The 15,886-nt window shown below is 30.8% G+C and overlaps 1 protein-coding gene across 6 annotated transcripts in view; it reads right to left on the bottom strand.

Moving 5' to 3' along the window:
• Positions 1-4,653: 4,653 nt before the first annotated feature.
• LOC114337623 (fanconi-associated nuclease 1) overlaps positions 4,654-15,886 on the bottom strand; it is a 148,930-nt gene continuing 137,697 nt past the window's right edge. For all 6 annotated transcript variants that reach the window (XM_028288118.2, XM_028288117.2, XM_028288119.2 and 3 more), the window contains one exon: positions 4,654-15,677. In XM_028288118.2, coding sequence (XP_028143919.1) covers positions 15,634-15,677 — 44 coding nt within the window. In that variant the 3' untranslated portion in view covers positions 4,654-15,633. The remainder of the gene's footprint in view (positions 15,678-15,886) is intronic.

Raw genomic sequence — 15,886 nt, forward strand, 5'->3', positions numbered from 1 at the left:
TGTTTCTATTAATTACACCAAATATTAGCGAATGGAAATTTGCTTAAGAATCCTATCTTTCTGGGTCTGCCTACCACTATTTTGTGGGGTCGAAAAATGTCACAGTGTGAATGAAGAACAGAATTTTAGAGGCAAATATAAGCATTCATGCCTTCTATACTCGGATTTACGAGAAGAATTCACTGCTGTCACATTGCTATCACATTAATACCCCAATTTTTTTATTTTGATTAATAACAAAACTACAATAAAATAATATATTATTTATTTTGTTATAACAATATAATAATAAAATATGTTCCATATACAATTGATATGTACGAGGATAAAAATATGATAAATTCGTTATATTTATTGTACATTAAAGTTATTAGTTAAACATATTTCAAACAGACAGGGAACAATAAAAATACTGTAATAAAACGAAATACAAACCCCATTCTGCACATATAGACCTTAGTGATGAGCGAGACTGGTCTTGGTCTTGCGGTCTTGGTCTTGGTCTTGCAGCAAGACCAAGACCGAACCTTGCAAGACCACGCAAGACAAAGACCAACTTGCAAGACTCTTGCACTTTTTTGAGAAAAATTGGTTTTTATTATTTAACTTTATTTTTTTAGTTGAATAATATATACTGACATTGTAAGAAACCTTAAACAATATCGAATTTTTAAAATACATAATATTTTGGTTATATTTTTAATTCGTTTTGATTAAGTCAAACGGTTTGCATTTTCTCAACCTTCAAAGTGTCCAGAAGGCAAGTTTTCAAACGGCGACAGTTCAAGGACAATTGAAATTACTTGTAAGACAAAAAAATGTTATTATAGATAGGGTAATCCATTTAAAAAAAATGCAATTAAAAACGGTTTTTATGTACCAGCAGTTTTCGCTTTTTTGTCTAATAAAAATACTGACACTTATTTCAATTCTTTTCGCATAATCGAGGAAAAATGTAGGCCGTTAAATTTAAAATGAATACAAAAAATGTCATAATAGATTTTGAAAAGGGATTTACAATGCTGTGAAAGCATTGTGGCCTGAATAAAAAATAACTGGTTGTCGATTGTAATGTGTCAAGCTTGGTATCGCAAAATCCAAAGCTTACGTTCAGTTTCTGAATATAATGACAAAAATTCCGATACTGGGAAATTTTTAAAATTATTTTTTGGATTAATTTTTTACAATCAACGAAAGCTGGAAGTTGAATTATTTGTGAAAATCCCGGATGACAAACGTGTAAATAATTTTACTGATTTCATAGTTGAAAACTATTTGGAAGAATCTAGGTTTTCCCCAGAAAGGGCCAGTAGTACAAATAGTATGTGCCGCACTTGAAATGCATGCGCATCATTTCAGTGTGTTTTAAATTCTAGTTTTTACTACCCACATCCGAATATTTTCAACTTTTTAAATGTCATAATGGGTATTCAATCCAAAAATATGTGAAAATAAAAAGTGCGAATAACTCGTGTTACGAGAGCAATGTAGTTTAAATAAAATTATACAGAATTAAGGGGCTATCCTAGTGTAAAAGTACGAAATTCTTATACTTTTTTTGGGAATTTCTAGAATAAAAAGTACTGTACCAATTGTCTTCAAAATTTGCATGACCATTTACTATAAAAAGACGTATATGTAAAACAATTTTCATAAAAAAATATTGAAAATTAAACGATTTATGCGCCATCTGAAATGCGAGATCCTGAAACATAAAATTTCAAGGTGATTATTGAAATATAAGTTATTTCCTGTACCATCAACTAGGATTTTTGAAAAATATTAAAATTTGGAAAAATTACGAAGTGTTGAAATTTTTTTTTAAATTTAGTTAAAACATTTTCAGTTTCAAAAACTACCAAATTGACATTTTTTATCCGATCAAAAAACCCCTAGTTGATGGTATAGAAAATAACCTATATTTAAACAAAAACTTTGAAATTTGATGTTTCAGGATCTGTATTAGTCTCAATCACTACAGCAGTAGAGCATGTTTTATTTTCACGGTGCCAGTAGATGGCGCATAAATCGTTTAATTTTCAATATTTTTTTATGAAAATTGTTTAGAAATTCCCAAAAAAGTATACGAATTTCGTACTTTTACACTAGGATAGCCCCTTAAGCGTTTATAACTCCCCATTAGGTTTAGTTATTATGTTATAGTATTAGGTCTATAAATAGGTACAGTAAATATGTACGTATTTACTAAAAAGTATGTTTTAGTTAGTTTATAAAAAAATGTAATTATATTAAATAATGATTGAATAGAGTAAAAAATATTTGATTTTTGTGTTCTCTTAAAAAAATTTAATTTATGTTCTTAAATTTGACCCTCCTAGGATAAATACTAGTGTTCGAGTGAAAGGAGCAGATCATTATCTGTTAACAACTATAAACCGTTTATCCCTTTTCGTAAAATCCGTAAATTGAAGCCATTTTTGGCACCTTTAAGAAGCTCTTTTTCTTTAACATTTTATTAAAATACAGGGGCAATAAACAATAATCCAGACTCAAGACGTGGTCTGAAGGCAGGCGGCAGGTATCGACAGCATGCAAAACACAACGTGACACAACCGAAGGCCGGCAATTGCAACAAGGGTTGTAAATGCAGGTTTTTCCTACTGATAAACATTACCATTATCCGTTTGAAACTACATTCTACATTCTGTTAAAATTTTAAAGCAAAAAATATAGTTTCATTCTTCACATCTTTATTTATTTCAATGTACATTTTATTTGAAATTGTTTGGTTCAAATTATTACCACCAAAAAAGCAAGACCAAGAACAAGCCCGGCTAGTGCAAGACCAAGACCAAGACTGCCTTTTAGCTGCAAGACCAAGACTAGCCTGGTCTTGTTCTTGTTTTGCTCATCACTAACTCTTCTGCAATTGCAGTCATAGTATTAAGTTGGAGGTACTTCACCTCTCCTGGTATGTTTGCACCTCCTGCACATATTCCCAGTTCATGTTTTTCCCTTATCAGTTCGTGGAACCTTTCTTCCTCACCGAAAAGTCCATGTTCCATGACCACTACTAAGTCGCCTGCAAGTTTATTCCCTCTTCCCTGTTTAGCGACCGTAAAGTGATCCTCTTCCAATTCGACTTTATAATGTCCTTTATTTTTTCAAAGCCCCTTTCCCCTGAGTTCAGGAACGTTGCGATCAATTTTATCTCTCCTTCACTAAGATTTTCGGGGAAGAACTCGTCGAAAACCATCTGCGTGGACACTCGTACAGTCTTCCTAGTCATTTTTTTCCTCACCGGTTTTCTACACTATTCTATTTCGTTTCTTAATGCTGCTGAGGGCGACTTGTCTGAAAGTAACCTCCATGTCTTCGGTGACTCTCTTAAAGGTTTTGTACCTCATTCTTGATCTCGACCTTAATGTTTGTATGGTCGGACATTAGTTTCACTAAATTATTTGTAACGCTGGTAAGTTTCTCCATTGCTCTTAATGGCCGTTCTGTCCGAGCTCTCCTCCTTCTCTTTCAAGTCTCTAGGTGTTTTCTCAACAAGTGAGTAGCTCCTTTGCAAGGTTGTCTCCTCTGGAAGATCCGTCTTGATCAGGTCGCTACCTCTGACTGGAGCTCTTCCAACAGATCTTCTTCCGAAGATCATAGTTTCCTCCTTCCTCTGTTCCTCTTCGCTGAGTACTTTCCCTTTGCTCCCTTTACTACAATGAACACATTATCATCTCATTCATAGCTTGTTCCAGCTGCACCATCACTGGTGACTCGCTCCATTATCCCTTCGTTTTGATGTTTCCCTTTTTCCTGCATGATTAAATACTTATCCATATAGTTCCCACGAATAGGGGCGAATTATACTGTCTGGCGAGGCAGTGCGCCCTTGCCAACGCTAAGGCTTGAATTACAAAGGAGTTTCACCAATTAGGCACGGATCGCCTGACACCGTGTGTGGTTGCTGATTTTTTATCGAGATTTACTCTTATGCTATATGGAATTTAGTAAAAAATTTGAAAAAATTCAAAAGGTGACTTCTATTGAACACAAAACATCATGATTTTTGTTAAATGTTTTTGAACCAATAGATTCTTTTGTAGTAGCAAGTGAAAATTACTCACACTTTTCGAAAATCGTTTTGGAGTCTTCAGAGAGTATCAAAGAGTGTAGCAGAGTAAAACGGATACTTGGAAACTGAAGCTATATTTTTGTGAAATCTTAATTTAATTTACTGTTACCAATAAAAATAGTAAATTATTTTGTGGATTTAAATTAAAATTAGTAATATTGATTTACTTTACACGCATTAGGATTTCAAAAAAGTTTGATGTCAAAGCTTAAGAAGGAGGTCTGGCGCCATTGTTTAGATATTAGTTTGGCGCCTTTTTTAGAATTTGGGCTGGCGCCTTTTTTATAATTTGGGTTGGCGCCTTTTTTATGAGCCAGTCCGACCCTGGTAACATCACTAATTCATATACGTACAGAATGTCCCGACTTAGATCAATATTAAATTTTTAAAGCAAACCCTATATTTTGCCGTAACCAATGAAAACCAGAGGTTTGGCGCGCCGTGTATGTACGTATTGCCTCCCTTATTTTCTTATTACGCCCCTGATATTGTTTAATAATGTCATTTTATTATTTAGATTTGATCTCAAATTACATATATTTTAAATAAAACTACAATCACATAATTTAGGCATTATTTATTTTTTTATAACAATATAATTATAAAATATATATTCAATACAAACATGTTTATACGTAAAAAGATAAAATATGTGATAACACGATATAATATTGCACATTCATAGTTAGTTAAAATAGTAAATAATAGTTTAAGTTAAAAATATTTAAAAGGGACAGTAAACAAAAAATAATGATACAATAAAACAATTAAAAGGCAAATTATACCTTTTTGAATCTGAAAAATTGATGTGTCAAATTTATTATATCGTCCCTACCATTTCCAACTCGTAACAAAAATTTTAACCAATAGACTGACGACAAAATTCGACTGATGCCAGTCGAAAGAACAAGCTGGTTTTAGAACGGAATTCAGCGTAAGTGAGCATTTATTAAGTATGAAAATCCTTATAAAATGAACAAATGAATACCACGTCATTCCTCTATACAGTGAGGACGTAAAGGTTAGAATAAATTCATTTTCTCGAGAATGGACGATTTTGGAAAAAATCCCGAAATAGGTCAATTTTTATTTTTAAATTACGACTTTTTAGTATATAATATATCATACTAGTGACGTCACCCATCTCGGCGTGATGACGTCATCGATGATTTTTTTAAATGAGAATATGGGTCGTGTGACAGCTGAAAGGTAATTCAATTCTCTATTCAGTAATATAAACATTAACCTTTTAATCCTTTTGTATTTCTTTTTCTTTCGATGTCAAATCGTTGTTTATATAGATACGGTCTTTATGCTGTTTTAGTTTACTTTTCTTGTTTAGGATTTCCATTTTATCCGTGAAAGTTTCTGTCTCTATTGCGCATACTGTTTCTCCTATTTTTGTTGCACTTCTTAGTTTTATTTGTGTTTGCAACTCTTGGGCTATGAAATTTTCCATTTCTTCTTTTAATTTCTTATCATCATTTGTTTGTACTTTCAACCCAGTTACGATCAAGCTTTTCTTTTTGCTAAATTTCTCCAGTTGCTCCATTCTTTCATGTAGCAATTTTACTTCTTTTTTTAGTTTTTGATTCTCTACTTTTACATCCATTAACTCTTTATTGGTTTGTTGTTGTTCTTTTCTTATTTGTTTTATTTCCTGAAGCATTTCATCATTTTTATTCATGAGCTCTCTCATCATCGTAATCATAACATTTTCCATGTCTTCATTTTTTTCGTTGCCTGCTTTGCTTGGTGACCGTTTTGTAATTTTACTTCTATTAAAACAATCATCCAAGTTTTCTCTTTTGCGTTTCGTTTCGTCATCGGTTTCACTTCCTGTGTCATTATCCTTTCTTTCCATTTTCTAAAAGTGCCCCGCTAAATGTTACAATTAGAAAAATCTGTATAGAATACAATATAAAATATAAGGTTAGTTTAAAAAAATAAACCTATATTAGACACAATCTATAAACTTAATTTAGAAATTAACTTTAAGCCAGTTCGTAATCACCGTAAAAATTAAAATTATTGATTTTTAATTCTCGCACTATTTTAGATTTATTTTATAAGTCCGACTCTGCACTGCGAAAATAAATCAAGTCTGTTTGACCCATCAAAACTTGAATTTCTTATCAGTGGTTTTATTTTATTTATATTGTTCGAATAATTATTGGCATCTAAAATACCTGTTTACAGTAAATAATGGAGAGATCTTACTTTTTCGATGCTTTGGACGATTTATTTTCACTCACTAGTGCACTTGTACTTTTATTTACACACTGTGTTAACTTGGCGATTTATCTATTCGTAATTCCAATGGAAATTGGATTATTCACGGAACAGACGTTAATCAACCTCACAATTTGCCTACCAGGACCGTACTCCTATATTTTGCCGTAACCAATGAAAACCAGAGGTTTGGCGCGCCGTGTATGTACGTATTGCCTCCCTTATTTTCTTATTACGCCCCTGATATTGTTTAATAATGTCATTTTATTATTTAGATTTGATCTCAAATTACATATATTTTAAATAAAACTACAATCACATAATTTAGGCATTATTTATTTTTTTATAACAATATAATTATAAAATATATATTCAATACAAACATGTTTATACGTAAAAAGATAAAATATGTGATAACACGATATAATATTGCACATTCATAGTTAGTTAAAATAGTAAATAATAGTTTAAGTTAAAAATATTTAAAAGGGACAGTAAACAAAAAATAATGATACAATAAAACAATTAAAAGGCAAATTATACCTTTTTGAATCTGAAAAATTGATGTGTCAAATTTATTATATCGTCCCTACCATTTCCAACTCGTAACAAAAATTTTAACCAATAGACTGACGACAAAATTCGACTGATGCCAGTCGAAAGAACAAGCTGGTTTTAGAACGGAATTCAGCGTAAGTGAGCATTTATTAAGTATGAAAATCCTTATAAAATGAACAAATGAATACCACGTCATTCCTCTATACAGTGAGGACGTAAAGGTTAGAATAAATTCATTTTCTCGAGAATGGACGATTTTGGAAAAAATCCCGAAATAGGTCAATTTTTATTTTTAAATTACGACTTTTTAGTATATAATATATCATACTAGTGACGTCACCCATCTCGGCGTGATGACGTCATCGATGATTTTTTTAAATGAGAATATGGGTCGTGTGACAGCTGAAAGGTAATTCAATTCTCTATTCAGTAATATAAACATTAACATAATTATTTATAAAGGGCGTCCAAAAATTTTTTTGAATTCAATTTATTAACATAAAAAGAAGAATTTATGTCTTGCTCAATTCAAAATACATTTTATTGCTCTCAGAAAACAGAAAAGAATGTTTATTTGAAAAATAATCATTGCTTTTCGGTTAAATTAAATGTTCAAACTGTCAAGAGACAGGAAGGTGGCTGCTTTAATATTGAATTTATGCAAAAACAATATTTTTCTATGGATGCTATACAATAAGCAACTTCTCTCACTACTTACTTACATTCAAAACGAACAATTCTTCACGCAGTGAGAAAAGTCGGCCATTGCAGTGAGAAATATTTTTTCTCACGGGTTCTCCTACGGTCTTCCATACTATGATCGCCGTGTCCATGGTAACATGCACAATAAAAACACAATTAACGTTGTCAAATAAATGTGTTAAAGCAAAACCTACCAGGAATTGTCTTTCAAAACTGTTCAAAAATAAGGTAAATAAATTTTAAGAATATTAAATACCTACATGTATATAATATTATAATATACCTAAAAGCACCTAAATTATTTAACTTTGAAGTCTTGACAAAACCGCATCCATAGAAATTGTACAGTGTACAACACATGAGAAAATGACATATTTCTCCCTCGCTTGATTTGCGGCCCTCGCCTCGTGCCAACAAACTTCTGCGCTCGTGAGAAATATATATTTTTTCTCACTTGTTGTACAATATACTATTATTTGTCAAATATAAAACATTTTTTCCTGTTTTCCGATAGCAGTAAAATGTATTTTGCATTAAATAAATTAAACACATTCATCTTTGTATGTCAATGTTTATATTACTGAATAGAGAATTGAATTACCTTTCAAATGAGCTATCACACGACCCCTATTCTCATTTAAAAAAAAATCATCGATGACGTCATCACGCCCAGGTGGGTGACGTCACTAGTATGATATATATGCCGAAAAGTCGTAATTTAAAAATAAAAATTGACCTATTTCGTGATTTATTTCGAAAATTGCCCATGTATGAAAAAATGAATTTATTCCAACCTTTACGTGCTCACTGTATAATTAGCGTTCACAGATTTCGAAAAGGCTTTCGACAGTGTCGAACATTGGGTAGTGAAAAGTTCTTTGATTAACTGCAGAATTGACCACAGATATACAGACCTAATAGCCAATATACATTATTGAGGTTTCCATATTTTTAAAAATAAAACAGAAAATATTAAGACAAAAATCAAATCACCGATCGACAGAAATCGCAACACCCTGTATATTAAGCATTAGATATAAGAAAGTGTTTTTCGGAATTAGTGAATCGTATTCGGTTTAAAGACATTCCCCGAAAATAATAAAACAATATATTGGTTTTTCTACCGTTTAGTCAGTTAGACAGACATTTGTAAACATTTAACGTTGAACTTTCTATTGTACGGTATACCACGAAACAAATGAAAAGATTATACAAAAGAGTAGGTTTAGTAAATGGTCGTTTGAGAATAGGTAATTATCCTTTTTTCCGTAGAAATTGAAAAGGTCAATTATGTGTTTAGTAAGAATGACTTACGGATTATTAGATAGTAGAAAGTTGGTTTTTTTGAGAAGACAGTAAAATTTGTTTGGATAGATATAGGTCGTGATTGGGCGAAAAAAAAACGAAGTGGGAGATTAAATGATTTGGATGGAGTTTTGCCAGGAGAGGAGACGGCATTGTGAATTGAATACCGCGCGAGAACACGACAGTTTCTGCTGAGACGACGTTGCTAATTAGCTAAGTCTTGAAAAAAGTATATGTTGTAAAAATTTGTATTTGTGTTTGGTGGAAGGAGTTCCAACTGTGGTAGCAGACAGAAGAAATAACTGACATGCTGTAAGTGATAAACAGATGTATAGTTTTATACTGGACCAAGTCGATTAGTTGAGATATCCTTGTGTCTGGATAGAAGGGGTTTATTCATGTAGTTAAGATTTGCAGATAAGCAGAGTTAGTAGGAGTATTTGGAGAAACTGAAAAGTACGAGCAACGTGGACAAGACACAATCAAAGAAGAGAGAGGTGAAGTCATCAATTTTGGGGACAAAAGGTTAGTTTCGTCATTTTAGTAAACAGAGACCATCAATCACGACCACCTATTTAAATTAGAGTTATTCGATTTGTTGGAGAGAATTAAAATAAATGAAAATTTATCGTGAATCACTAAAATTAAGAAATCTTTGATTTGGATATAAGTTTAATTAATTTGTATTGATAATTTTGAATGTATGATTTGATGAATGTTTGAAATTTTTATTATTCTGATTATTGTATATGTTTATTCAATTTTTTTACTTTTGATATTTGATTGGTTTTTAAAATACAACATTTGCTTTGAAAGTTCATAATTGTGTGAAAAGTTATTTTCCTATTGTCTATCCCTTTCCTTAAAGGCAACTAGCAAAAAAAAATACTTTGAAGCCACGTTTTGTTTTAATTAGTAAAAGATCCCTGAGATATCATATTAATTCCTTTTAAAATAAATATTAGAAACATACATTTGAGCAAACCACAACAATATATAAAGAAGCCAAAATAGACGTATTAGTATATCTATTTACGGATTACCGTCGAAGGTCGACATGATCAACCAAAAAAAAAAGACGAATCTGGTGATTTTTCTAGTGACATTATTGGGTGTGAATCTGTCCTTTGAGTTTACTCCTCCCAGTTTAAAAACAGGGTATAGTTACACTAGTTTTCTAGCAATACGTATCTACTTTCAAAAAATAGCTTTAATAATTTCTTTAAATATAATTTTCCCATTTTATCCTATAACTTCAATGTTTAATTAAACGATTTGTAATAAACTTTTGTTAGAACATTAAAATTATTTTACTCTTCCTCCTTTTCGTTTACGAATATGAATGTGTTAATACAAATCGTTAATTAACACAAAAAGTTAAGTAGCGAATATGATTTTTTGGAAAAAAAACGGTAAGCTGTTCAATCTAAAAAGAATTAAACATTACATACATAAAAAGAATGTGCGTGTGTACTTTGTACGCACGTAAAAAGTTATACTTCTATTATATAATTTCAACGAAATAAATATACTTGTATGTATACACCGTTCTTAGGCGTCAACGCCCTTCGGTAGGCCTCTATGGAGGAGTATCACCAAGCCGGAAGCCCTTATCCCTTCCCGTACCGCTCCTCCATAGGCCGATCAGACGCCAGTTTATTCCAGACCAAGCCGTAGACTCTATTGAGTTTTATACTACGGCGTTGGCCTTTTATAAATTTCATGACCTAGCTGAGGCTCGAACCAGCGACCGCAAATCGCAAATCCACTAAACTTGTCGATCGACTGAGCCCCAGCTAACTGGACCGTCAAGACCGACAATAATAAATAAACTTAACAGTTACAATACAAAAAATTAACAATAATTACCAAAAATTTTAACAATGCCAAAAATTAAAAAAAATATGAATCGTCCAGGATTTGAATCCGCTATCTCGCGATCTCTCGATCTCTGGTCCAATGCCCTACCAACCAGGCTATCAAGGCACGTGTTATTGACGTTTCGGATAGGTATACATAATTACACATAACGGTGACAAGTGAAATATAAAAATAGATATTTTATTATTTTACGCCCAAGGAAGACAAATTCAAAGACCCAAAAATTATAATAAATAATACATTTATTAAAAAACACTAATATATTATTTTAATGGCTTATTTGCGCTGATACATAATTTGAAAGATTAGCAACTAAACGTCATACTGTCTGTGTGCGCATGCGCGCAGATTTATGAAAAATTTTACTCTCAATCGCGCCTAAAGAAGTATAACTTCAAAATTATAAAAAGTTTCCCATCTATCAAGGTGCTGATTTAGGAGTTCATAAACAAGAGTTATCTTGCTCTCCTGAAAAGTACCACTTTAAAAGTACCACTTTTCACATTCGATAGTAGGAAATGGTAGAGACGATATATTGTTCTATTGTTGTACGTGAAGGTGTACAAGAAGAATAAAAGTGCTAAAAACGTAGGTAAAATTCGCTTTACCGTAGGCACTCACTACCTACATCTAGATATAAAAAAGAAGAAAATTTAGCGTATACAAATTAATAAATACGTAGTTAAACCACCGAGATATATATACCGCACAATTATTATTTTACATAAAAGTCGAAATAACAACTCAATTTGTAAAATTACAGATCAAATCCTACTTCTCTACTCCTACCATATTTTTTTGTAGAAAATAAAATATTAATATTTTTACTTTTCATAACTAAATCGTTTAATATTTGCATAAACAATATAGTCTGGGCTGATTATCGGAGAATAGGCCATTTTTCTGTTATTTACCAGCAATTTTATTGCTGGAATCGAATTATAAGATCCTATATATTAATAATATAGGTATGCAAAGTCCTCAGATAGTGTGCTACTTTTTTTATAAACAAAATGGCGCCCGAAAATCGTGTTTTTTTCAATTATTGCTCTATAACTCCGAAGATTTTAACTTTACAACAAAAACACCCAAATAAAAATTCACTGCAATTAAATTTTGCATCGAGACGTGTTTTTCCCGATCTGCTCCGACGAAAATTTTCCTCTGAAAATGCGGGTTTTCCCAACAAAATCTTTAATTGTCAAGAAATTTTTAGATAAGTAATTATCTACCAATAATTAAATAATTTGGTGACTTAAAGCCTTCTTGGTTTAGATTATAGTTCCAGAAGCTGGTGAAAATTAAACTAATATTTTAGCAACAATTCAATTGTTAATTAATAATTTACGGTCGCAATAATAACCAAAATAATTATGATACACTGATCAAACTTTCAAATCTTATAAAGATGAGATGCCTATTTAACATTTTGTCGACAAAATATAATTTTTTAATTTTTTTGCAAAATCTTTAAATGTTTAAAAAAAATAGTTATAAACAAATTAACGTTTCTCAGAAAGTTTTTATTATATTATAATTTTAAAAAATAGCTAAAATGCGTATTTCAAATATCTTGAAAATGAATGCTTTAAAACTTTTTTGCAACCATTTGCAAAAAAGTTATGAAACAGCAAAGTAAACATACGATTACTATGGTTTTTATAATTTTTTTTAATTCTTTCAAAGCGTAGAAGTGAGTTTAAACTACAAGCTAATTATTTACAAAAAATATCGATTATCAGTTTAATGGTTATATTTTAATTAAAGATTATAAATATATTTTTTTGTAATTTACACGCGTGAAAGTAGACTAATACAGTACTGTAGCTAAAATTTTCACTCGGAGCGACGACCGGCCGCGCAACGTACACTTTTAATAAATAATGTATGCTGCGTGTCAGTCGCTTCGAGTGAACATTTTAGCTCCGACTCTGTATTAGGCCTACTTTTGCGCTAAAAATTACAAAAAAAAGTATTTTTAATCTTTGATTAAAATATAACCATTGGACTAATTTTTGACATTCTTTGTGAGTAATTAGTTTGTACCATAGACTCACATTTAAGCTTTGAAACAATTAAAACAAATTATAAACAACGGAGATATCGTATATTTACTTTGCTGTTTCATAACTTTTTTGCAAATGGTTGTAAATTTTTTTTAAAGCATTCATTTTCAAGACATATGAAATACCGAATTTAAAGTATTTTTTAAAATTAGAATATAATAAACAATTTCTGAGAAATGTTAATTTGTTTATAACAATTTTTTTTTAAACATTTAAAGATTATGCAAAAAAATGAAAAAATTTATATTTTGTCGACAAAATATTAAATAGGCATCACACCTTTATAATCTTTCTAAGTTTGATGAATGTCTCATGATTATTTTGGTTGTTATTGCGACTGTAAATTGTTAATTAACAATTGAATTGTTGCTAAAATATTCGTTTCATTTTCACCGGCTTCTGAATTTATAATCTATACCAAGAAGGCTTTTATTTCACCAAGCTATATAATTATTGATAAATAATTACTGGCCCAAAAAATTTATTTGAAAATTCGAGATTTTGTTGGGAAAACCCACATTTTCCGAGGAAAATTTTCGTCGGAGCAAATCGGGAAAAACTTGCCACTATGTAGAATTAAATTGGGGTGAATTTTTATTTGAGTGTTTTTGGTGTAAAGCTAAAATCTTCGGAGTTATAGAGCAATAATTGAAAAAAATACGATTTGTCGGCGCCATTTTGTTTATAAAAAAAGGAGCACACTATCTGCAGACTTTGCATACCTATATTAATAATATATAGGATCTTATAATTCGATTCCAGCAATACAATTGCTGGTATATAACCTTTCTTTGTACTTTACTAATTAGACCAACGTATTATAACTATTTTTTTTTCAAAATTTAAAGATTATGCAAAAAAAAAGAAAAAATTTATATTTTGTCGATAAAATATTAAATAAGCATCTCATCTTTATAATTTTGATCAATGTATCATTATTATTTTGGTTATTATTGAGATCGTAAATTGTTAATTAACAATTGAATTGTTGCTAAAATATCCGTTTAATTTTCACCGGCTTCTGGAATTACAATCTATACCAAGAAAGCTTTGATGTCACTAAGTTATTTAATTATTGATTAATAATTACTTACCTAAAACTTTATTTGAAAATTAGAGTTTTTGTTAGGAAAACCCACATTTTCCGAGGAAAATTTTCGTCGAAGCCAATCGTGAAAAACAGATCTCTATGCAAAATTTAATTGCGGTGAATTTTTATTTGGGTGTTTTTGTTGTAAAGTTAAAATCTTCGGAGTTATAGAGCAATGATTGAAAAAAATACGATTTGTCGGCGCCATTTTGTTTATAAAAAAGTAGCACACTATCTACGGACTTTGCATACCTATATTATTAATATATAGGATCTTATAATTACCAGCAATAAAATTGCTGGTAAATAACTTTTCCATGAATTTTGCTAATTAGCCCAGAGTAATATTGTTATTCCAAGTATAACAAAATGTTAAGAGACAGTTTTTCGTCGTGTTGGAACAAACCCATTTTTAAATCAAAATTATAAAATTTTATTTACATGTAATGAAAAAAATACTTTTAATATTGAAGTTTTCATAGCCTACCTTTTTAAGTTTTAAAATTATAAATTTAACCATTTAATATTACGAAAAATAAAGATTTTATATAAAAAAAACAATTTGGAAATCAATAGCATCGAAATTTTATTAAGGCTGGATAAGTTAAATCGCTCCGTTTGTACTCCTTTCCCACTTTTCCCCAACACTTTGTACAGTCTCCCTTTACAGGAGTATTTTGAAGTGACAAATAACCGTGACAATGTCTCCCATTTAAAAACGTCTTCTAGGAGAGTATATTATACAGTGATGAGCGCGCTAATAACCGGCAAAATATCGCAAAAGATGGAAAACATATTAAGTTGTGAGATAAAAAGAAATTACACTAGTAGAGGTGGGAAGTTCAGCGATAAAGACCTATAAATTCACATTATATTTATTGTTCCCCACCTTTAGACGTATCGGACGAGTTTGGCAACTGTCACTGTGACAGTTGTAGTTGACATACTCCTCTGATACGTTTAAAGGTGGGAAACAATAAATAGAATGTAAATTTATACGTTTTTATCGCTAAATTTCCCAACTCTACTAGTTTCATTTCTTTTTATCTAACAACTTAATATGTATTCCATCTTTTGCGTTATTTTGCCGGTTATTAGCGCTCTCATCACTTTATTTATTCGTTGATGATACTAAAAATTTAATTGTATTGGGCTTTTCATCGATTGACATTTGTTTCGAGCTTCTGTCATGTGTCACATAATATTAATATATCTACGTCACACGTATATTTGGTTTGTATCATTGGTATATACCAATAACGTACGATAGATATATTAATATTATGTGACACATGACAGAAGCTCGAAACAAATGACTGTGAATGAAAAGCCCTATTGCTACTGTGTAAAAATCGTACTGATGACGTGCAATGGACTTTAGGGAGAAAATGACATGTATGTCCGTGTCCCATTAATATTCTCTCAGCGGTTCGACTATACGTAATATTTAAATGTAAATTTAGAATACTTAATAAAAAATAGCGAATATCACAGCCTGTGGGTTGAAGCACTATCATTTTGTTTATCAAATATCGCGATATGTTAAACAAGTCATGACACATGCATATTACAACCTTTAACAAATTCTAGTGTTCAAACCCATTTTGTACATCGTTAAAAAAATAAAAATGTCATGTAACATCAAATACTATAACTATTTTGTCTTCAAAGGCCAAATGCTCAACAAATGCTTCTTTTTTCTTACTTTAGTTATTGTTGCTATCGGTCGCTGTTCTCTTAGATCTTGTACCTAAAAGTAAAGATATATTATTAATAAAGAATATAGAGCGAAAGAGCGCGGCACTTGGAGAGTGTCGACAGAAGTGAGTACTTTTTATAGCGCCTTATTACTACTATAAATGAATCGGTCATTTCAGAAACAATATGAGTCAGAAATTATAGTTTTGAGTAAATCATTTTGTTTTAAAGCGCTGTTAGAAAACTGCTTTAAAATTAATT

The sequence above is a fragment of the Diabrotica virgifera genome, chromosome 7 (assembly GCF_917563875.1).
Source record: "Diabrotica virgifera virgifera chromosome 7, PGI_DIABVI_V3a".
NCBI classification, from domain to species: domain Eukaryota; kingdom Metazoa; phylum Arthropoda; class Insecta; order Coleoptera; family Chrysomelidae; genus Diabrotica; species Diabrotica virgifera.